Source organism: Microtus ochrogaster, unplaced genomic scaffold (assembly GCF_000317375.1).
Source record: "Microtus ochrogaster isolate Prairie Vole_2 unplaced genomic scaffold, MicOch1.0 UNK54, whole genome shotgun sequence".
In the NCBI taxonomy this organism is placed as follows: domain Eukaryota; kingdom Metazoa; phylum Chordata; class Mammalia; order Rodentia; family Cricetidae; genus Microtus; species Microtus ochrogaster.
In genome coordinates, this window is record NW_004949152.1 from 1,928,634 (window position 1) to 1,953,925 (window position 25,292).

General features: G+C 40.2%; 1 protein-coding gene across 3 annotated transcripts in view; it reads left to right on the forward strand.

Moving 5' to 3' along the window:
* Rpgrip1l (RPGRIP1 like) overlaps positions 1 to 25,292 on the forward strand; it is a 108,971-nt gene that overhangs the window by 45,259 nt on the left and 38,420 nt on the right. For all 3 annotated transcript variants that reach the window (XM_013354629.2, XM_026777284.1, XM_026777283.1), the window contains 7 exons: positions 756 to 1,208; positions 7,413 to 7,564; positions 10,049 to 10,427; positions 21,733 to 21,923; positions 22,061 to 22,144; positions 22,490 to 22,594; positions 23,653 to 23,806. In XM_013354629.2, coding sequence (XP_013210083.1) covers positions 756 to 1,208; positions 7,413 to 7,564; positions 10,049 to 10,427; positions 21,733 to 21,923; positions 22,061 to 22,144; positions 22,490 to 22,594; positions 23,653 to 23,806 — 1,518 coding nt within the window. The remainder of the gene's footprint in view (positions 1 to 755; positions 1,209 to 7,412; positions 7,565 to 10,048; positions 10,428 to 21,732; positions 21,924 to 22,060; positions 22,145 to 22,489; positions 22,595 to 23,652; positions 23,807 to 25,292) is intronic.

The window sequence follows — 25,292 nt, forward strand, 5'->3', positions numbered from 1 at the left end:
CTTCTCCCCCTCCCCCAAACTCCTCTTCCCCTCCCTCTCCAGTCCATAGAGCAGTCAGGGTTCCCTGCCCTGTGGAAAGTCCAAGGTCCGCCCCCCTCCGTCCATGTCTAGGAAGGTGAACATCCAAACTGGCTAAGCTCCCACACAGCCAGAACATGAAGTAGGGTCAAAACCCCGTGCCATTGTCCTTGGCTTCTCATCAGCCCTCATTGTTCGCCATGTTCAGAGAGTCCGGTTTTATCCCATGCTTTTTCCGTCACAGTCCAGCTGGCCTTGGTGAGCTCCCAATAGATCAGCCCCATTGTCTCAATGGGTGGGTGCACCCCTCGAGGTCCTGACTTCCTTGCTCTCCCTCCTTCTGCTCCTCATTGGGACCTTGGGAGCTCAGTCCAGTGCTCCAATGTGGGTCTCTGTCTCTATCTCCATCCATCACCAGATGAGGGTTCTATGCAAGATATTCATCAGTATTGCTATAGGATAGGGTCATTTCAGGTTATTCTTTTAATTGTAAATTGATGAATTAGAGCTGCATATATTTTGAAGTTGTAATTTTATTGTTTAATGACTGGTGTCAAAGCAAGTCTTGAGGGATTTTTGTTGTTAATGAGCATTATTTGAAGAAAATAGCAGTACCGGTATAGACTTTAAGGTGAAGAATATTGCTGAAAGCTGCAGACATCAAGCTGCCTCGGAAACTAGCGTGCATCTGCACATGTGGGCATGTTGACATGTCTAAACTTTGCCTTCCCTTGCAGCCCAGTTAAAGGACATCGCCTACGGCACTAAGCAGTACAAATTTAAAGCGGAAATCACGCCAGATGACTCTGTTGATGAATTTGATGAAACCATCCACCTGGAACGAGGAGAAAACCTGTTTGAAATCCACATCAATAAAGTCACCTTTTCTCCTGAAGCCCTGCAGGCATCTGGTGACAAAGAGCCTGTCACTTTCTGTACCTATGCTTTCTATGACTTTGAACTGCAGACCACTCCCATTGTTCGAGGCCTTCACCCAGAATATAACTTCACTTCTCAGTATCTTGTCCACGTAAACGACTTATTTTTGCAGTATATTCAGAAGAACACTGTCACTCTGGAGCTCCACCAAGCCTACAGCACAGATTACGAAACAATTGCAGCTTGTCAGTTGAGATTCCATGAGATTCTAGAAAAAAGCAGCCGAATATTTTGCACAGCAAGTTTAGTTGGTAAGTACAGTTTGTGATCTTTGGATATTTGAATTGCTACTTTGGCTTATGTGTTCACTGGCATTCTTCATTTGTATCTTTATTTTTAAAGATTTATTTTATTTTATGTGTACAGTTATTCTGCATCTTTGTGTGTGTGTGTGTGTGTGTGTGTGTGTGTGTGCGTGCGCGCGCCACATGCATGCTTGGTGCCATGGCTCCCCTGGAACTGGAGTTACAAACAGTTTGAGCTGCCATGCGGGTTCTGGAATTGAACCTGGGTCGTCTAGAGGAGCACCCACTGCTCCTAACTACTGAGCCATTTCTCCAGCCCCTAATTTGTTTCCTATCTTATACATTAAGGGCATTTTGGATAGGGACAGATCTTTGCTTACAAGTGATTGAACTATCTTTAATATCATGAATGGTGGTGCAAAATAGCTATTAATGATTATGATCTTTATAAATAGCCATTAAACTTTAGGAAGTCAAATGTTTATTTTGATATTGATACTTAAAATGTTCATTGTACTACATTCTTCAAATGCTTCTGAAGATATGTCAACACTGAGTTATAGGAATACTAGTTAGTGGTAAATGGTAAATAAGGCAGACAACGCCTAAGCCTAGAGGAGAAGATAAGTGCACACACACACATACATATAGATGTAATATATATATATATATATGTATGTATATATACTATAGATATATAGCATATATGTATATATAGTAAAGGCAAGAGAACCTGCCCAGTCCACCAACTGTAAAGCTCAATGAGCCAGAAGAGGCTTGTGGTATGTAATGAAGAGTAACAACTAAAGTGAAAAGGCTTTGGCAGACATCAGACACTTGTCTGATACAGATTCACCACCAGCACAGATCCCAGAAGAGATAAGAGTTCATAACTCTCCCCTACATCTATGCACAGCACTGAAATCATCTCCTATTATCAGAAACTCCAGAGAAGTCAGTCTAACACTTCCTCTTGTTGGTTCCTTTTTAAAAAAATTTCTTGGCTTGGCTGTGGTGTACACCTTTAAGCCCAGCACTCAGGAGGCAGAGACAGGAGAATCTCCGACTTTGAGGCCAGCCTGGTCTACAAAGTGAGTTCCACAATAGCCAGGGCTACACAGAAAAACCCAGTCTTGAAAAATAAAGACACAAAAAAATTTCCCCTGTACTTCCATGTTTTTCTTTTTAATACACTTGGAATAGTGGTGTTTTCATTTCATAATACTGAAAAGTTATGGTTTTATTTATTCCATTTTCTATATTTGTCTGTTTGCACATAATTTTCCTTATTGGTCAGTCATTTTATTTTTAATTTTCTAAAATTCTTTTTTTCTTTTGTGTTTCCACTTTCCTTTTCTTCCAAAATACTTTTTAATTTATTGCTTTAATTTTTAACTAGCAGCTCTAGACTTGGAAAGCATAAGTACACCGTGTGTACTCACTCCCCAGTGCAGGTGTGCTTGTTCTTCCTCCCTGCTGCTTGTACTGACACTCTTCTTCCCTACCCTTCCTCCCTCCTCGCCATCTCTTCCCACTCCTGTTTAGTTAGGGCAGCTTGGTTGAGCACGAGTACAGGGCTCTTTCCTGGATTATGGACACTGTACTAATCTCTATACTGCTGAAGAGATGTTACCTCTTCCCCTGGTAACCATTAACTGGCAGTAGCTCCTCAGGAGAGAGTGGGGCCTCATGAGCCAAACCCACTCCCACCCTCCCGCCATCCATGAAGAAATGTTGTTCATGTCTTGTGCAAGGTACCTACAGCTGCTGAGTGTTCACCTTTGAAATGGCCTTGCCATATCCAGAATTGTTTTATAGTAGCTCCCCTACCCTCTGGCTCTTATGGTCTTTCTGCCCCCTTTTCTACAAATGTCTTATGGGTCTGGGGGAGCATATAGATGTCCAGTTTAGGACTGAGCACTCAACAGTCACATATTTCTAGCTCTCTGGCCAGTTAGGGCTCTTTGCATGAACTGCTGCGAAAGGAGTTTCTCTACCCAAAGCTGAGAGTAACAGTAGTCTATGGGTATAAACACAACATCGTTAGAAGACAGTTTGTCTTATGTTCATTAGTAAAACAACAGTTGTAGACCTCCACCCACTCAAGACCTAGATGATCTTACCAGCCATATGCTTTTGACCATAGTACCAAGCATGTATTCCCTCCCATAGGGCAGTCCCCACATCCATCCAGATAGCAATTGGTTACCCCAAACCAGTCAGGGTACTGTTCCACCAGTAGGCATTTCTTGCCTGACTGCTTGATACTATAGCTTGTAAGGTCCATGCTATGTATGACCAGTCAGGGTTTTTCTTTCCTAGCAGCCACAGCGCTTTCTAGCACTATGAGAGCCAGCCACCAGAGGGAAGCGTCCAGTTTAGTTCCAGGTTGATTGTCCTGTGACCAGTATCTGAAGTGTGTGGTGTCATCACCAATAGTTTTCCCCTGTAGTTCTGTGGGCAAGAGCGATGACAACCACTCAGAGATGTGTTCTACAACTGGCACTGAAACTTTGCTGTTTAAAGACAAAACACACACACAAAAAAAAACATGGCTTCTGGGAATAGTATTTAGAGTACTTCTATTCAAAGTCTGTTTAATGCTTTAGTTTCCTTATAAAGTAGTAGCTTTTTCTATGGGTTTCTTATTCATCCCTAATTTTGTTTCGCCTTCTCCCCCCACTATACTCTTAGTAGAATTTTTACTTGATCTTACTGGTTTAGGGTTTTATATTAGTCTTATTCTTATATTTTTCTAATGTTTTCAAGGTTTCTTGTTTGGGAGGGGAATCTCCTTTTTGTTTATTGTTGTTATTTCTATCTCTTGTTTTTTCTCTAGATACCATAGCATTCTTCCCAGACTCTTCATTTTCCTTTTATTTAACTCTGATCTCTTTGTTTACAAGTTTTCTACATCCTTCTTTTATCTAATTCATTTACTGTTTCTATTTCCACATTTACCCTAAATAATGTTTACCTTGGGCCAGAAAGATGGCTCAGTGGTTAAGAACACTGATTGCTCTTCCAGAGAACCTGGGTTTAATTCCTAGCACACACATAGCAACTCACAACTGTCTGTAACGCAACTGCCTATAACTGTCAACACCCTCACATGGACGTACATGAAGGCAAAACACAAGTGCATATGAAATAAAAATCAATAATTAACTTTATAGCACACTGCACAGCAGGTCACTGGTGGATGCTAGTGGGCTGTGAGTGATTTAGGGGTGTCTCGTACCACGCATGGATGTGCTGTTTGCTTTTTCTCAGTAGGCCCTCCAGTGTAGGTGGCTCAGTAAGGAAATCCTTAGATAAAACTGAGATCAGTATCCAAGCAGATTGAAGCACAAATCACAATACAAGAACCAGGAAAATGCAAGAAGCATTGACTCCTCAAAAATCATAACACCTTAACTGCTGAACTCTGACACACTGAAGTCATTGAAAGGGCAGGTGAAGACATGACTAATAAAGTTACCAATGGCCTTAAAGAAGATACACAGACACAAAAATACACTCGATTAGGACCTGGGAGAAAATCAGTAGCGCTGAGAGGAAAGTCAGAAAAATGGATTTCTAAAAATCCTGCAAGATTAAGACAGAGGGAGTGTTAATGTGAAAACTTGAGTGAATGAAAATTTGAAAAAACTACAGTGCAAAGTGGCACTAACAGACTAGACTCCACTAATCAAGAGAGAATATCAGGGATAAGGACAAGGTCAAGGAAATACATTTAATATATTTAAATATGAATAAAGAAAAGGCTATAGGCATGTGTGAATGACCACAGTGCTCCAGAGCTCTATGACTGGAGACCGGAGCTAAGAATCCACAGGACGGAAGGAGCTTCCTTCATTAGTACTAACTGCGGCACTGTTCACAACAGACAAGACCTGGAGCCAGCCTCAGAAGCAATAAGGAAACATACATATAAACAGTGGAATTCCATTCAGCCAGAGGGTAACATTATAGTAATATAGGAAAATTATTGGTGCTGGAGATCATTCTGCTAAGAGAAATGAGCCAAATTAGGAAGACCTATTGTTTATTATCGCATGAGAAATTGATGCTTAAACATGTCCAGGTGTGTATGTACATGTTTATATGTCATGAAAGTAGAAGATGAGATGTGGGCATACAGGAGGGTCATGGAATAGATGGGCATGAAAGCCAAAGGGCAGTTTGGGGGAAGGCAGCCAGGGTTGGGGAAAAGCAAGGGGAGTGAAGGTACAATCAAAGTATAGCAGTATATACATAGGAAAATGTCACAACGAAACACCATTACTTTGTGTGCTCACTAAAGCAAAATTAATAAGATAATGTTTTAAATCATATTTGACCTTATTTTATTAGGCAGGGGAAGGGTGGTAAGAAAAGTAGCTATATGTTTATTAACTTGAGCCTGTCCTTTAGTCTTTCCATGAAGATTTGCTGGGCTGGGGAAATAGCTCAGTTGGTAAGTGCTTACACAGCATGCACAGAACCCTAGGTTTGACTCCTGTCTCATGGTGTAGGTCTGTAACCACAGCACTCGGGAGGTAGAAGCAGGAGGATCAGAAGTCCAAGGTCATAGTGAGTTTGAGGTCAGTCCCAGCTAGACAAACTGTCTGCGGGGGGTAGGGGGGCATATTTGCTGATCAGTTGAATGTGGGTCAGTGAGGGAAATAAAGCAGATTTCCTGACAAGAGCATCTAGGAAAGTGGTGATGCAACTCACAAGGGACACCCCACTAGGAGCAGATACAAAGAAGAAAATAGAAGATTTTGTTGGACAAGGTGGACCTGCCTATTAAGCATCTGAGCCGAGGCATCAGGTAGACGGGTAAATTGTGTGGAAGGTAGGGATGAAGGTCTAGAAGTTAAGAGCCATTAGCTTAGATATACTTTACCCTGTGGGCCAGATAATACCACATTGAAAGTAAATCCAGATAAAGAAGAGAAGGTGACTAATGCCTGAGTGTTGGCGGTCTCCTGAAGTGGGGGGTCGGGAAGAGGGAACACCCAAGGAAACAGTGGCCTGTGTACAGCAGGAAAACTTGACTTTGTGGTTCTCAGAAGCTGAAGCCTCTTACGTAGAAGGAGGGCAATGTAGAGTCTGGATAGAGCTTTTACTTTGTGATTCACTCTTGCTTAGATAATAGATTCCTGGCTCAGAAATCAAGAGATTTAAATACCTTTTCCCCACTTCTGTCATCAGCAACACTGGCTGTTCACCAAAGACTACAGGTCCATCCAAAGATAGATTAATGTATATTACAAGTAAAAATGTCTGCAGTAATACTCTTCTTTGGGGGCTTTAAAAATAGTGGCTGATATTAAATCTTTTTCAGTATTGGCGGTGATGGCCCAAGAAAAAAAATTGACGAAATAAACATAATATACATAAAGACTATGGTAACATTCATAAAAAGTTACAGAATTTTCTTTTTGACAATTATTTAGAATCCATATGTACCAGTCCCTTAGGAAGAAGTATTTTGAAGGCAGCTACAGTCTTTGCCCTTAAGAAACTTATGTGGTATACATACTACACTCTTGTGAACAGACAGACTGAAGTGGTCAGTGCAGTAATAAGAACATAGGCTCTGCAATGGAAGCTTAGGGCTGTGAAATCTTCCACGGAGCAAGGTCATGGTAGAGAAGGAGAGGCTGCTTGAGTGGAGTGCACACAGCGAGTACCATACAAGGGCACATTGACAGTGCTGTTATTTGGCATACCTATGACCTCTTCCATATGCTTGTGGTCCAACGAAGAAGTGGAGGGATGCCAAAGATCCCTCCAAAGTTGAATCATAATATGGAATGCCATATTTATAATTGTGAGGTTGTATATTGTAAATGTCAGGCTAGATTGAGTCCAACTTGTTTAAAGAAAAATGCCACAGTATCCAGAAGAATCTGTGTAGTATCCGATTCACTGTTTGGATTTTTCTTTATATGCAAGATTGAAATGATAACCAGTTGAAATAGCTCAATCATAGTTTGATATGGCTCTTTAATATTTAACATGCAGTGAAACTCATATTCCAGATGTAACTTTTCTTCATCTCTGTTATTTCCCAATCAAACATTATTTGTACAAGTCATATTATTTTACTCTGTATAAAGTTTATGCCTTTAATATATAATACCATTGGTGTATTTTACTCATGTATATTTTCATTTATGTGACTGTTTTAACAGTAAGTCATGCATTGATTATCTGTAGGAACTAAAGGAGACATCCCAAATTTTGGCACAGTAGAATACTGGTTCCGATTAAGAGTTCCCATGGATCAAGCAATTCGACTTTATCGAGAGCGGGCAAAGGCATTAGGATATATAACATCAAATTTTAAGAAGCCAGAGAAAAAGCAATTGGTAAGCTTGTTTGACTGTAAAACCCTTTTATAGCACAGGACTCTATACTATCTCCTTAAATCCTACACTTTAACTGAAACTGTTTTCTTTTATAGGCATCAAATAGTTAATTTGACCTTTTATTTAAGAATAATCAAACTCTCAGGGAGTAGCAAGAACAATAGAGAGGTGGCCTCTGTATACTTTGCCATTTTTTCCCAGTTGTAGCATCTTACACAGTTAACAGAATAATCTGGAAAGGTGGAAATCAAACTGGGAATGGGGGTACATCACTGGCATCCCAGTTCTTCATGAGACTGGGACACAAGCATGACAGATTCAAGACAAGCCTGGGCAACTTCACAAGACCCTGAATCAAAACACAAATATTTTTTAAAGGACTAAGGATGTAGGTTTATGGTATAGTGCTTGTCTACCAAGTGCACTGCCAGGCTCCTGGTTCACTACCCAGTGCTGAAAAGCAAAACAAAGCAGGAAATGGAGACTGTGTAATATTATTAATTGAGCACCATACCTTAATCAGATATCATCAGTATTTGCTCACCGTCATTTGTGTGTTCATTCTGTGTATTTTTATAGCTTGTAGATACTCACTAAACCACTACCACAAGACAGAGCTGTTCCATTGACACAAAGGAATCCCTTTTGCTTCTCAGGACAGTTTCAGAAGACATACAGTGGTGTTATCACACATCACGAGGCCTTCATTAATGACTTCTGTTAAGGAAAACTATCCTATCACTCTCTATGCTTCTTTCAAACTGGTTCCTACCATTAGATTTCTGAAATGCAAATAGAATACAAAATTGATGCTTTCTTGCTAAATCCCAGGAGTTTAAATGCAGCTCTCTATTTCCCTAACTATATTTCACCAAGGCTTCATAGCCACATTTTCAAATTAGTGCCATGAACTAATAAATACACTGAATTAAGTTAAATAGAATTTGGAGTTGATGGCCTCTTCTATATAACATGGATATCAAAAGAACCCGTATGTGAGTGACAGGAAAAGAACATGGAGAAACATGTTGAGATGTGTATGGTCACAGTTGTCTTTCTTCTTTCCTTGGAGACTGTGGTTCTGGGCCCCATAAACCAGTGGCTAGGTTTGTGGTCAGTGCTCCCATTTCTAATCCAGTAGTCCACCCAGTTATGATTAAGGAATATCCCCTTGGCCTCCTTTGGACCAGGCATGTTTTGCTTTCTGAAAGCAAAGGAAAATAACTCTTCATGTTTCTAACATGTAAAATTGGGAGCTGTTGACAGCCATATTCCACCATGTTAGCCAGCTAAATGAAGAGTCTGAGGAGAAAATAATGAGCCAGTGCTCAGAGAAACATCGAGAGCAGACAAAGTAAATTCTGGTATTTTCTCAAGTGTACGAGCTTCTAGGGACCAACTGTGTTTCTGTTGTACAGGTACATAAAATGTTATGTACCTGTAATGTTATGGGAAATTGTCTTCTTTCTTACTTTTGCTGGATGTATTGCTTCTTTGACTTTAATTTAAAGGACCATGTGTAAACATAGATCCTCTCTCAAACCAAAGAGGACATGACACCCACTTCCCAGAGATCACCATTCTGTAGTGTTCTTCACAGCACGCCTTAAAAGAATCTGAGATGAGAAATAGTGTGTTCTTGGTTTTCTTCTTTAATGGATTGTTTGTGGGAGGGGTAGTAGGGAGAGGAAGTACTTTATAAAGCATTCCACTGAGCTTTGCTTGGTTGAGTGCAAGCTCACCAGGGTAAACCGAGTGGTACCTGCTCAGGCTTCCACTGCACACGGGAGACACTGAGACCAGATCTCTCACTCAGTCCAGGGACAGCGATGCAGAAGGGTTCCTCTGGGCACAGTAGCGAGCTCTCCAGTGTAAACTAAAGGAAGCACTGGAACACTGGCATTCTCTGTCTCGGATCATCTCAGCTAGAAGAGATTCACCACTTCCTGAAATGCTTTCCGACATCCAGTGTGCTCTTCAGTGTTCCCAGAGGGACTAAGAATAGTTGCCACTTCTGCCCAGCGCTTTTGCTCATTTCTTCTGAAATGCCCTCACATCCAGCTTTATACCCTTTCGGGCTTATCTCAAATCACACTCTGGGTGAGCAGATGAGTCTCCTTTGATTAGGATGCTCTTCAGACCCACCACTGACTTGGCTCCTCAGCTATTAAACAGAATTAAAGAACATCACATTAACTTTTTGTCTTGGGTCTACTTGATGTGAGGACTAATTTCTACAAATATCCTTGGTCGCCCATATTAGCTGCCAATACACAGGATCGGGAACTTCTACATGTGCTAGATCCTTCAACATACAGTTTTGGAGCATGTTAGTTTTGGATAAGAATCTTTTCGCTGAGAAAAATAATTTTATCATAAAATATGTAGTTTTGTCCATTTATAAAATTTTGTTTGAAGGTTTGCAGCTGATAGTTATCTTTTAATTGTATTATTTCTATAATATGAATATGTATGTTTTTTCAGTTGAGTCAGCAAGCACCCACAACTGCTCAGATCAGTTCAACAGATTCCACTGATGGCAACTTAAATGAGCTCCACATTACAGTAAGATGTTGCAGCAACCTACAGTCCCGAGCAAGCCACCTGCAGCCACACGCATATGTTGTGTACAAGTTCTTTGATTTTCCAGACCATGATACAGCCATCATTCCCAGTAGCAATGACCCGCAGTTTGATGACCATATGTGTTTCCCAGTGCCAATGAGTATGGATTTGGATCGCTACCTTAAGTCAGAGTCTCTGGGCTTTTATGTGTTTGATGATAGTGATACCCAGGAGAATATTTACATAGGAAAGGTCAATGTGCCTCTGATTTCACTTGCCCATGACAGGTGTATCTCAGGTAAGAGTGTGTTCTTGATTCTATAAAACTGGAAAAGCAAACTTAAAGTATACCTTAGTGTTATGTCTATGATTTATTACTAATTTTCCTAACTTTAGACAATATTTGTACTTCAGATCTATAATACTGTTTATATTTTTAGTTATTTCCTTGCTTGGAATTGAAACATTTTTAGTGTTTGGGGGACTATAATATATACCTCATAGTCTACTTAAAAATGATAGTAACTTCATTACATGAAAATATAAAAAGTCTAATGTTATTTCATTCTCCCTTCCCTCCTTGGTGTTGTTACAACCATGTATGTATACCAGTATTTTGACATTTTTCTTGATGTATATTAATTGCACAAAATAATGGGTTATGACTTTTTCATACATGCATATAACATGTTGTGATCCTAGTCACCTCGATTCCCTGTTGCTGTCTTTCCTCCTTCCCCCACCCCCTTTGCCCACATATATTAAAAACAACAGTGAAGTGTTCTAATTGCTTTATGTAATATCTTGCTCCTGTAATGAAGTTAAGAGAATGAGAAACTGTAATTGTAGAGATCTTGATATTTACCTATATACTATTTGTGGTATTTATTTCTTCTTATAGAGCAGCTTCATTTCTCACTCTGATTTATGTCCTTACCACAGGGTCATTTCCTTGCTCCATGCCACTCTGCCTCAGTCCTTTTGATATATGTTGTCTTGAGTGTTATGAACCCAACAATATAATTTTATAATTATTGCTTCAAATGGTTACCTTTTAAACTAGTTAAGAGAAAAAAGAAAAGACAGTTGCCTGGTCTTTTGTGATTACATATGTAATTGCCCTTTTGGTCCCTATCAGATGTATGGATTTGAGTTACCATCGTGTCTTTTTCTTTCAGCCTGAAGAAGGCTTATTTGATATGTGCTGGAAGCCAGGCCTGCTGATGGCAAATGGGTTCACTTGTTATCTTGGAATATTCTTCCTTTTCTTTTGAATATTTGGAAGGCTGATCCTGCTGGCTAGTAGTTGGCTTGTTGGGCTTTGGTTTTGTTTTGTTATTCTTCTAGCACATTTCCTACATCAAAGCACTGGCTATGGGCCGCCATTGTTTCTAAGGAGCCTCCTGTTGACCTTATTGCGAGTCACATATTCATGATGCTGATTTTAAGGCTGTCTTTGAGGTTTGAATAGTTTGTGCCTACATGTGTTTCCTCTTGTGTTTCTTCCACTTGCAGTTTATTGAGCTTCTTGTACGTGTAGACTAATTTTACATGTCCAGTTTGAATAGCTCTGTCACTTCTTCCGTCATTTGTCCCCTTCTCTTCTGATACGTGAGTTGATGTGTCAAATGGCACCCTTCTTTTTTCTTCCTATTCTTTATATTTGATAGTTTCACTGTTCTACCGTCAAGTAGACTGTATTATTTTCTGTGTCACTCATGTCTCCTGCTGAGCCCCACTGTTGGTTGTTTTCCATTGCTGTAGTGTTCTCAGCTCCATAATTTCTATTACTTCTTTTTATTTTCTTCTTAGCCATCCTCCACCTCCACTCCCTATACTGGGTCTCCAGAGACTCACGTAAGCCAGCACTCTACCACTTGCTGGTATTCTAACACCATTTGAGATAGAGACGGATAGATGGATGGAAGGATGGATGATAGGTCTCCTTACGGTCTCTATTTCATCGTCATATAATTTAATTTTTCTCATACATTTTTATTGAAAAAAAATTCCATACAGTATATTCTAATCATAGTTTCCTCTCCATTGATTCCTCCAAGATCCTCCCACCTCTCTACCCACCCAACTCCATGTCCTTACTTCCTCTCTCTTTAGAAAGAAAACAGGCAGTAAGAAAGAAAAAGAGAAAAGGAAGGAAAGAAGAAAGAAACAACCCCCCCAAAACACCACAAAATCAGAAAACATAATAAATAAGCAAAAAACCAACAACACAAAACAAAACTGCCCAAACAAATAAAGACAAGAAGTCTACAAAAATCTCATGGAATTTGTTTTGTGTTGGCCATCTACTGCTGGGCGCAGGGCCTACCCTTACATGCGATAAATATACCCAGTGAGACTCCATTGGAGAAATCCAACTTTTCCCTTACAAGTGGGTATCAGTTGCAGATAGCATCTAGATTAGGAGTGGGAGTGTGTGTCCACTTCCCCCTTTCAGCACTGGGATCACATCTGGCTTGAACCTATACAGATTGTGGAAAACTGCCAATAACCTTGGCAAGAGCCCAGGGATGTTTGGGGGAATCCATGCAGACCACTTGGCCAACTATTCAACTAGATATATTTCTGGAACTAGATATTTTATTTGGTGGTGAAAGATATCTCATTGGAGCATAGTCTCCCCCTTTATTTGGTGACTCCATTTATATTTCTTTCAAATATATACATATTTTGGGAAGCTTCTAGAGAGTAGGTTTCCATATGCCCCTCAAGTAGCCATTAGGGTTAGTTTTCCATCCCTATATTTTCTTTCTTACTCTTATCATCCATCTCCCTCCCCATTTAATCCTCCCACTCAGGTCTCCGCTGTCTCTCAAAAACTAATGATCTGGTTTTTTTTTTTTTTTCCTTGAGAGATCCTAGCTTCATGCTCACAAGTCCCTAACTTATATGTAACCGCTGTGGTTATAAAAGTTTTATCATGCCTTTTAAAGGCTTAGAAACTAGTATACACATGAGAGAAAACATGAAATTTGTCTTTTTGGGTCTGGGTGTTTTTACTCAGGATTCTTTTTAGCTCCATCCATTTTCCTAAAAAGTCCATACTTTTGGTTTCTTTAATAGCTGAGTAGTATTCATTGTGTAAATGTGTCACATGTTCACTATCCATTCATCACTTGATAGACATCTAGGCTATTTCCAGTTTCTGGCTATTATGAATAGAGCAGCAATATACATGGATGAACAAGTCTCTCTGTAGTAGGATGTAGAGTCCTTTGGGTATATGCCCAAGATGATATAGCTAGATTTTGAGGAAGATCTAATCCTAGCCTCTCGAGGAACTGTCACACTGATTTCCATTGCAGTTGTACAAGTCTGCACTCATGAGTAGATGTTCCCTTTCCCCACATCTTTGACAGCAGAAGCTGTCATGTCCTTTATTGATCTTGGTGATGCTGACTGGTATAAGATGAAATCTCAAAGTAGTTTAGGTTTGCATTTCTCTGATGACTAAGGATGTTGACATTTCTTTAAGTGTTTCTCAGCCATTTGTGTTTGATCCTTTGAGAACTCTCTGTTCTAGTTATGCATCCCATATTTAAATTGGGTTGTTTTCTTGGTGCCCTTGTTTTTTTTATTTCTTCATATATTTTAGATATAAACCCTCTATTGGATGTGAAATTGCTTTCATAAAAAGCTGTTCTTTAGCCTGCCACTTTACCATAATGATGTTGTCCTTTGCCATATAGAAGTTTTGTTTCATTTCATGAGGTCATCCCATTTATTAACTTTTGTTCTTTTTTTATATTCTTCTCTCATGCAATAAATCCAGACCACAACCTCCATTCCCTCCCCTTCTCCTAGCCCCCCATTCCTCTCTTTCCCAGATCTACTGCTCCTCCATTTCCCATCAGAAAATAGGAGGCCTGCCAGGGATATCAACCAAATAGGATATTGCAAGATCCAGTTAAAACTAAGTATAAACCATCGTACCATAGCTGGATGAAGCAATCCAGTAGGAGAAAAAGGGTCCCACAAGCAGGCAAAAGAATCAGAGATACCTCCACTCCCACTGTTAGGAGTCCCACAAAACACCCAAGCTGAAGACAATCACAGCATGAATGCAGGAGGCTCTGGGTCTAATATCTGGTCCAGGTCTCTGTATCTGCTCCCATTACCTACTGAAGGAAGCCTCTCTGACAGTGACTGAGCTAAGCACCAGTCTATGAGTATAGCAGGATATCATGTCTGGTTCTACCCTAGGTCTCTGAACCATCCAGCTTCCCAGATCCTGACCATCCAGACAGTGTCCAGCATGGGCTGCTGTCATGGCTTGGGCCTCAGGTTAGTCCTTGCTTCTCCACTCCCACAAGCTCTGCACCAACAGTAACCCAGTGCATCTTACAGGCAGGACAGGTTGTGGGTTGGATTGGTGTTTCCGTCCCACCACTAGCCTCATTACAGAAGATGACCTGTTCAGGCTCCATATCTATTCTGCATTCCTTGGAGTCCTCACTAGGGTTACCCTCCTAGGTTTCCGGAAGTTTCTACTGCACTAGGTGTCCACATCACCCCCTAAATGCCCACCTCTTCCAGTTTTCTCTCCCTGTACTCTCTTCCTCCATCCCTCCCTACCCCACCTGATGACTCCTGTTCCATCCCCACCCACCTCCAGTCCACCCATAAAATCTATTCTTTTCCCCTTCTCAGGGAGATACATGTGTGCCCCACCCCGACCTCTCCTCTTCTTTGACTTCTCTAGGTCTGTGAACTGTAATTAGCTATTATCAATAGCTAATACCCACTTATAAGTGAGTACATACCATGTTTGTCCTTCTGGGTCAGAGTTGCCTCACTCAGGCTGATTTTTTTCTAATTCAATCCATTTGCCTGAAAATTTTATGATGTCATTTTTTTTCTAACAGCTGAGCAATACTCCATTGTGCAAATATTCCACACTTTCTTCATCCATTCTTAAATTGAGGGACATCTTGGTTCCTAGTGCCTATGTTATCAGTGTTCTGTTCAGAAAGTCTTTTCCTGGGCCAATGAATTTAAGACTATTCCCCAGTTTCCTTTCTGTCAGAATCAGGGTGTCTGGTATTATGACCCGTTTGGAGCTGAGTTTTATGCAGGATGATAAATATGGATTCATTCGTCTTACAATGTGCAGACATCCAGTTTGACCAGCACCGTTTGCTCAAAATGCTACTTTTTTTCCCTCAGTTTTGTTTTGTTTTGTTTTTTGATCCTTTGTCAAAAATCAGCTTTCATAGGTGTATGGACATATGTCTGGATCTTCAGTTCAATTCCATTGATTAACATATCTGTTTTTGTGCCAACACAATACTAGCTCTTCAGTACAACCTGAAATCTGGGATGATTATACATCCAGCAGTTCTTTTATTATTCCAGATTGTTTTAGCTATTGTTTTGCACATGTTATCTTTCCATATGAAACTGAAAATTGTTTTCAATTTCTGTGAAGAATTGTAATGGAATCTTGATGAGGATTGCCTTGAATCTGTAGATTGCTTTTGATAGGATGACCATTTATACTTCATAAATCCATGAGCATGGGGATCTTTCCATCTTCTGATATATTCTTCAATTTCTTTCTTCAGTGTCTTAAGGTTTTCATTATACAGGTCTTTCACTTACTTGGTTAGAGTTACCCCAAGGTATTTTATATTATTTGAGGCTATTTTGAAAGGTTTTGTTTCCTGATTTCTCTCTCAGTCCATTTGTCATTTGTATATAGGAGGGCTACTGAATTTTGTGAGTTAATATTGTATTCAGCTACTTTTCTGAAAGTGTTTATCAGCTGTAGGAATTTCCCAGTGGAATATTTAGGGTCACTTATATATACTATCATACCATCTGCAAATAAAGATACTTTGATTTTTTTTCTTTTCAATTTGTATCCCTTCATCTCCTTCAGGTGTCTTACTTCTCTAGCTAGGACTTCAGTATATCCTGAATAGGTATGGAAAGAGTGAACAACCTTGTCTTGTTTCTGATTTTAGTGGAATTGTTTGAATTTCTCTCCATTTGTGGGCTTGCCATAAATTGCCTTTTTTTGTATTGGGTATGCCCCTTGTATCTTTGGTCTTTCTAGTACTTTTATTATGGTGGGGTGTGGGATTTTTGTCAAAGCCTTTTTCTGTATCTAATGATGTGATCATGTGGGAGTTTCTGTTATTGTTGTTTTGTTTGGTCTTTCAGTTTGTTTATATGGTGGATGTTCATTTACTTATGCTGAACCATTTCTGGGATGAAGCCTACTTGGACATGGTGGATGATAATTTTGATGTGTTCGTGGATTTGGTTTGCAAGTATATTATTGAGAATTTTTGCATATATGTTCAAAAGGGAATTATGGAATTCTCTTTCTTTGTTGGTTCTCTATGTGGTTTAGGCATCAAGGTAACTGTGGCCTCATAAAACAAATTGGACAATGTTCCTTCTGTTTATATTTTTGTAGGATAATTTGGGCAGTATTGGCATTAACTCTTCTTTTGAAAATTTGGTAGAATTCTGTGTTAAAAGCATCTGGCCATGTGCTTTTTTTGGTTAGGAGCCTTTTAATTCTATTTTATTTGGGGCTATAGGTCTGTTTAAATTGCTTATCTGATGTTGATTTAACTTTGGTAAGTGGTATGTATCAAGAAAATTACCTATTTCTTTAATATTTTCCAATTTGGTATATTACAGTTTTTAAAATATGTTCTTAGAATTCCCTGGATTTCATTAATATCTGTTGTGTTTTTTTCCCAGTTTTCATTTCTATTTTTTTTTCAACTTGGATAGTCTCTCTCTGCCTTTTAGTTAATTTAGATAAGGGTTTATCAATCTTAAAGATTTTCTCAAAGAAACAACTCTTTGTTTCATTGATTCTTTGTATGTTAAAATTCTATTTTATTGATTTCAGACCTGAGTTTGATTGTTTTTGCTGCCTCCTTTTGGGTATGATTTTTTTTTCTTTTTATTCTAAACCAGTGATTCTTAACCTATGGGTTGCGATACTTGGGAGGGGAAGTCAAACAGCCCTTTCATAGGGATCATCTAAGTCACCTAAGGTCATTGGAAAACACAGATAATTTACATTATGATTCATAACAGTAACAAAATTAGAATTATGAATTAGCAATGAAAATAATTTATGGTTGGGGGACACCACAATATGAGGAACAGTATTAAAAGGATGCCCCATTAGAAATGTTGACAGCTTCTGTTCTCAAGCTTTCAGATATGCTATTAAGTTACTAGTATAAGATCTCCCTGATTTACTTTTTATGTAGTACTGAGTGCTATGAATGTGCCTTCCTTACATCCCATAAACTTGGGTATATTGTGTATTCATTTTCATTAATTCTAGAAAGTCTTTAATTTCTTAATTTCTGGAAACCCATTTTTCATTCAGTAGTGAGTTGTTCAATTTCCATGAGTTTGTAAGTTTTTTGTTGTTTGTGTTGTTGATGACATACAATTTTAATCCATGGTTATCAGATAGGATGCAGGATAATACTTCAACTTTCTTATATCTGTTGAGACTTGCTTTGTGTACAGGTGCATGGTCAATTTTAGAGAAAGTTTCATGAGGTTCTAAGAAGAAGGAATATTCTTTTGTATATGGATGAAATGTTCTGTAAATATCTGTTAGGTTCATAATGTCAGGTAGCTCCAGCATTTCTCTGTTTAGTTTTTGTCTGGGTTACCTATTTGTTGGTGAGAGTGGGGTACTGAAGTCTCCCACTGTCAGCATGTGAGAGGTCAATTTGTGATTTCAACTGTAATAATGTTTCTTTTCTGAACTTGGATGGCCTTGTGTTAAGAATTGCAATGTCCTCTTGGTGGATTTTTCCATTGATGAGTATGTAGTACCCTTCCTTGTCTCTTCTGATTAATTTCTGATTGAAGTCCATTTTGTCAGATATTAAAATGGCTAGTGTACTGGCTAGTTTTGTGTGTCAACTTGACATAAACTAGAGTCATCAGAGAGGAAGAGGCCTCAGTCGAGGAAATGCCTCCATGAGATTTAGCTCTAAGGCATTTTCTCAATTAGTGATCAGTGGGGGAAGACCCAACCCAGGGTGGGTGGTGCCATCTCTGGGCAGGTGGTCCTAGGTTCTTTAAGAAAGCAGGCTGAGCAAGCCAGGGGATGTAAGCCAGTAAGCAGCATCCCTTGATTGTCTCTGCATCAGCTACTGCCTCTGGGATCCTGCCCTGTTTGCATTCCCATCCTGACTTCTTCAGTGAAGTGTTGAAGTAAAAGCCAAATAAACCCTTTTCAACCACCTGCCTTTTGATCATGGTGTTTTATCACAGCAGTGGGAACCCTGACTAAGACAGATAGCTACACCAGCTTGTTTCTTCGGTACATTTGCTTAGATTATCTTTTCCCATCCTTTATCCTGAAATCATTTCTATCCTCGATGTTAAGGTGTGTGTCTTGGATGCAGCAGAAGGATGGATCCTGTTTTTGCATTCATTTTGTTAGTCTGTGATTTTTATTGGGGAATTTGAACTGTTGATGTTGAGAGAGAACATTGACCTGTACTTTGGTGGTGGTGCTTATGTATGTGTATATATTTCCCTTCTTTTGACTTGTCTGATCTGGGATTACTTATTTCTTATATTTCTTACATTTTCTTTGATCTAGTTAACCTCTTTAGGTTAGCTATAGAAATCTTCTACAAATTTGTAGATAGATATTGCTTTAATTTTACTTTATTATAGAATATCATCTTTTTTCATCTATAGTGATTGGAAGTTTTTCTGGGTATAGTTTGGTCTGGTATTTGTGGTCTCTTAGAGTCTTTAGCACATTGGTCCAGGGCCTTCTGGCTTTTAGGTCTCCATTAAAAAATCAGGTATAAGCCAGGCGGTGGTGGCGCACGCCTTCAATCCCAGCAATCGGGAGGCAGAGGCAGGCGGATCTCTGGGAGTTCGAGGCCAGCCTGGTCTACAAGAGCTAGTTCCGGGACAGGCACCAAAAGCTACAGAGAAACCCTGTCTCGAAAAAAAAAATCAGGTATAACTTTTGGGTATATACCCAAAGGATGCTCAATCGTGCCACAAGGACATGTGCTCAACTATGTTCATAGCAGCTTTTTTGTCATAGCCAAAACCTGGAAACAACCTAAATGCCCCTCGACCAAAGAGTGTATAAGGAAAATGTGGTATGTTTACATAATGAAGTACTACACAGCAGAAAAAAAAAAACCAACATCTTGAATTTTGCTGGAAAATGGAGCTAGAAAACATAATTTTGAGTGAGGTAACACAGACACAGAAAGACAGTTATCACACGTACTCACTCATAGGTGGTTTTTAAACATAAAGCAAAGAAAACCAGCCTACAAACCACAATCCCAGAGAACTCTTATAACAATGAGGACACTAAGAGAGACTTACATAGATCTAATCTACATGGGAAGTAGAAAAAGACAAGATCTCCTGAGTAAATTGGGAGCATGGGACCTTGGGAAAGGGTTGAAGAAGGGAGGGGAGAGGCAGGGAGGGGAGCAGAGAAAAATGTAGAGCTCAATAAAAATCAATGAAAAAAATTAGGTATAATTTTAATAAGTCTGCCTTTATATGTTTTATATATTATGCTGTTCTTTTCCCTTGGAGCTTTTAATATTTAATATTCTTTCTTTGCTCTGTACATTTAGAATTTTGATTATTATGTGCCAAGAAGACTTTCTTTTCTAGTCCGGCCTATTTAGTATTTTGCATGCTTCTTCTACTTTGATTCTCATCTCCTTCTGTAGGTTAAGGAAATTTTCTTCTAGGATTTTGTTGAAAATACTTTCTTTGCCTTTTACTGGAGTTTCTTCTCCTTCCTCTATCCCTATTATTCTTAGATTTGGTCTTTTCATGGTATCATAGATTTCCTGTATGTTTTGTGCCGGGATCTTTTTAGCTTTAACATTTTCTTTGACTAAGGTATCCATTTCTCTTATTTTTGTCTTCAGTGAGTAAGATTCTCTCTTCCATAGCTTGTATTCTGTTGGCTAGGGTGCCTCTGAGGTTTCTGTTCAAGTTCCTGAGTTTTTTATTTCCAGATTTCCTGCAGTTTGGGTTTTCCTTATTGATTTTGTTTTCACTTTCAGGTCTTAAACTATTTTATTCATTTCCTTCCACTGTTTGTGTTTTTATATATTTCTTTAAGGGATTTATTCATTTTCTCTTTAATATTCTCTATCGTATTCATAAAAGCTATTTTAAGGTTCTCTTGTCCTGGTCTTCGGGTATATTGCAATATGCAGGGCCTACTGTGATAGATAGCATTGCTGGGCTCTAGTGAAACAGTTTGTCCTGGCTGTTAATGGTTGTATTGTTACACTGGCATCTAGACATCTGGGTTGACAAGATTTTAGTTCTGGGTTCTGATATCTTGTCTTGTCTTTGTTGGATGGGTGTTTTGTTCTTTGATTTCTGTTGCCCTCTGTGGTTCTAAGGAGAGTGTGGTGGCTGGGAGGTATTCTTGTGGGATCCTGATAAGTGTAGCTACTAAGGGTTCTAGGTAAAAGGTTTCTAGGTATTGGAACCTGACACTTAGGAATGGGTATGGGCTAGGAGTATGGGCTGAGGGGTCCACAGGAGGGGTAGAGATGTGTTAGGAAGGGGTGGATGAAGGGGTCCACAAGAGGAAGAAAAGCAGGGTTTCCACCAGGATCTGCATGATCCCCTGAGAATGGGGGCAGAGAGTGAGGAGAGACCACACAGGTAGTCTGCTTCAGAGCTGGGGATGAGACTAGGGGATTGGATATGGAGAAGGGGAGAGTGAAGATCTGAAGGTTGTCTGTCTACCTGCTCTGCTGGCCTACTTGCTTCTCTGTCAGATTTGGCTGGTGGGTTCCCAGAGAAAGCCTGCTGGGGTTGGGGCTGGGATATCAGGATAAGTGGGGAGGAGGGTTGGAGGAGATCTGTGTGATCTGCTGGGGTTGGGTGGGGACAGCAGGATGAGTGGGGAGGAGGGTTGGAGATCTGTGTGATGATCTGCTGGAGATGGAGCAGAGAGGAGGGGAGATCACAGCAGGTAGTCTGCTACAGAGTTGGGATGAAACTGGAGGATTGTCTTGGGAGGAGAGAAGGAAAGAGAGAAGGCTACCTGCTTTCCTGACAGGAGTGGCCCACGGGTTCCCTGCTAGAGCTGGGGGCTGGGATCAAGCAATGAGTGGGGTGAAGAAAGGTTGGAGGGGGAGACCTGTGTGTTTTACTATATATGGGAATAGGGAGGGGCAAGGTGGTCTGCTACAGAGATGCAGAAGGGGGGTTGGATTTGGAGGAGGAGGAGGAGAAAAGAAGGTCTGCAGTTAGCCTACCTCTATCCCTGACCCATGAGGCTGGGATCATGGTATGAGCCAGGGGAAGGGAGGTAGGAGGAAAAGATCTGTGTGATCATTGGTGATAGGTCTGAAAGGAAGGGACGACTATAGTAGATGTTCTGCAGCAGAGCTGGGGATAAGATGTAGGATTGGATTTAGAGGTTTAGTGGGAGACGTGACGATTCACAGTTAGGCTAGCTGCTTCCTTGGTGTGCGTGGCCTGTGGGTTCCCAGGCCTCTGCTGTAATTCTTAGAATAACAAGGCTTGGCTCTGGCATTGGTAAAAATGATTTTCATAATTTGCAGGGATATTTGAGTTAATGGATAATGAAAAGCATTCTGCAGGAACCATCCAAGTTATATTAAAATGGAAATTCACCTACCTTCCCCCAAGTGGATCAATAACTAATGAAGACCTAGGAAAGTTCATATGCAGAGAAGAGCCAGAGGTTGTTCAGAAACTACCTCCAACATCCTTGGGTGTCACATCAGTTGTAGTGAGTAAAGATGGCTTTCAATTTCAGTTATAGTGCTTTATATATAAACTTAATAGTCAAATAATTCCACTGAAACTAGCTGAAGCCTCCTCTAAAATGTAACACTCAACATAGTCTGACATATTGTTTTCTCTTAGCCACCAAAACCTAAACCAAGACAGCGTTTAACACTTGTGGACAAAAAGGTTTCTTTTGTGGATACCACGCCGCACCTGAGTCCTGTGAGTAACAGACACTCCAAATACCAGTCCCTTTCCTGTAGCAGACACTTGAGAGTATAGATGCGCTGTGCCTTTCTGACCTAAGAAGAGACAGTAAACCCACATGTCTTTACTATGCTGCCATTTTGTGTCCTTTAGTTAGACCCTCCATGACCCCATAGTCTTTTCCAGCTCCCATCTGAGTCTTCTGCTCCCTTGTACAAAAGACTCTTCAAAGGAGTTGTATAAATTCTGTCTCCCTTCCCTCATACTGCTTCTTGATCTTACAGTCAAGTGTGAACCAGTCTAAAACTACTCTTGTAATGAATATAAAATAATATAAATTGTTTTTCCCATTAATTCAAGGAGACTTCTCCTCCTCCTCCTAAAGATATAAAAGACAATTCCCCAGAAATGGAACACACACCAGAAACAGAAAATAGCATGTCAGCTGTTACATATTCTTCCAAGGTATGCCTTTGTATTAAAATTGTTTTGAAAGGTTTATTTTGTGACTTAAAAGACTTTATCTTGTGTGTTAGACATGATTCAAGAAATCATAGCATTTTTTTCTACTTTTGAATATGACTTCCTCATGATAGAAAGATTTTTATATTGATAAATATAGCAGATATAGTTATCCATAATGGGCATGAAATATATAAGCATATAAACTAAAATCAATGTTAAAGTCATTTTGAGATTAATACATCCTTTATTATTTTGTTTAGTTTTGTTGAGACAGGATTTTATGTATGCCAGGCTAATCTCAAACTCACTCTGTAGCTGTGGATGACCTTGGATTCCATGTCCTCCTGCCTCTTCCTCCATGTATTGGTTGGTATTATTGATACCACTACCACACCAGCCCAACTTGCATTCTTCATTCTTAATGTATATTTGGATTTTTATTGACCTGCATGTTTTAATCTATTTCTACAATCTAAGTGACGGTTTTCTAATGAATCTTTAATAGCTATATTGCCTAGCTCTTTGTGTTTTGTTGTTTGAGCGGTGGAGGTAGTTGCAGAGGTAGAGTGGGGGGAAGATGTAGGAATGGAGGTGGTGGAGTGGTGGTGGAGGAGGAGGTGGTAGTGGTGGTGGAGGTGGAAATGGAGGTGGTGATTGTAGAGGAGGAGGTGGTGGTGGAGGAGGAGGAAGAGGAGGCAAAGAAGGTGGTGGAGGAGGAGGTGGTAGTGGTGGTAGAGGTGGAGATTGTAGAGGAGGAGGTGGTGGTGATGGTGATGGAGGAGGAGGTAGTGTGGTTTAGTGACAGAAGCTCACTTGTAGCCCAGACTGGCTTGGAAATCACTTTTTACGCAGCCCATGCTGGCCACAAACTCACTGTGATCCTCCTGCCTCTGAGTGCTAGAACTATGGGCATGAGACACTATGTCCAGTTAGATGCCTGTGTACTCAGGTCTCAAATGTCCATGTTTTATTATAGAGTGCTCCAATAAGAATGCTGTAAAATGTAACCCAAGCATGAGTAAGTACAGCACTGTTGGTCTCTTCTACATGTATCTCAGGAAAGCAGTGTGGCTGAGGTAGAGGAAACCATAGAGAGAACGGAGCAAGGAAAAGAAGATGACATCTCTTTCCTATCTGAGGGTCAGCTTGCATCGCAGAGTGCAGCTTCCTCTGAAGATGAAACAGAAATAACGGAAGAACTGGAGTCAGAAGGTGACCGCATTTAAACTGTTGTTTCCCTGCCTCTGCTCTGCTTTCTCTGTGGGAGCGTGTGTGCACACCATTCAGGGTGGATCCACCGCATGACACCCACCTCTTGGCAAAAGTGCTGGGTGAACACTCTTCGGCTGTTGTCTCTCTCTCCTCAGGCCATCCTGGGGCTCCTGCATAGAATACAAGGTCCTTGCTGAGCGTGTTGCCAGTTTGTGTCCTAGATGGTTTATGTTCTCTTTGGGTTCAGTATTATCAATTGGATTATTCTTTAGTTTTGACTTTTTGAAATTAAAATCAGGAATTGTGAGATAAAAAAGACTATGTGCTCTCTCATTTTGTTAATATAAAGTGTAATAAAAGTGAACCAATTCTGAATAGACAGGAAGCTAGTAAGTAGCCTGTGAAAGCGTGGGTGGGAGAAAAGAGAAAGTTCCAGAGGAAACAGGAGTGCTGGCTAGATCCACTGCCTTTCTAACAACATGTATTGATTTTGCATGTGCATGTCCATGTGTGTATGCTACACATTTGGAGCCCAAAGAGCAGCTTTTGGAGATTGGTTCTCCCCTTCCATCTAGGTTTCAGGTATCAAATTCGGTCATCAGCCTTGGTGACAGGTACCTCTACCCACTGAGCCATCTTCAGGCCAATATTTGCTATTTTAGTTAGGAATTAAATGTCAAATAACTAATTTTGTAGTTTAAATAGGTATACAGTTTATTATATATGTATTTTTACCTCAATAGAGTATAATTTAAAAAAGAAGGGTAACATTGACTTCTTCACAGTATTTTGTGTAAGCCATTGGAAAATGTCCACTATGAGATGGCAGGCATGGGCTTGGCTATTGTGGAAGCCCCGATGCCATGTTGGAGTGAGACTGAGCCTCATTCTCCATTTACCACTCCCACGGCCTTTGTACATTGCTTGCCCAGACACTCTAGCAAGCACCCAGTGCCTCTCAGACTTCATTATAAACACATGAAAATTTATATGGCAACTTAAAAGAATGCGTGGGAGAGAAATGGAAGAAAGATGTTCTTTCTATAATTGATGACCCAACTGTAGGACCACAGAAATTAGTCAAATCTGGCCTTGATAGCTAGCTCAGGTCTCATGCTCAATTGCATGAGTAGAAAAGGGCTGGCTCACGCTGTGTAGCTACAGTTGCAGATGACCTAGTTAGCACAGTCTCATCAGTTTCCTGTTGAGGTAAAAAAGAGACAAAGCCTTGTGGACGGTGCCATCCAGAACTGTGCAGGAAGACGTCACCACAATACACTTTCATTACAGAAGCAAAGCACCACTGCTGGGGCATAGTCCTGGTCCTGCATACTGCCCTGTGAGATTGCTGTGTGGCACAGATCTGTGCAGGCTGTTGGCTGGTTAGTCAGCACGAATGTACATCCTTCAAACCACAGTGACCGACGAAGGAAGGAAAAAGTGGACATTAAGGATATCTGACTTCTGTTGGTGGTGTTCACAATTT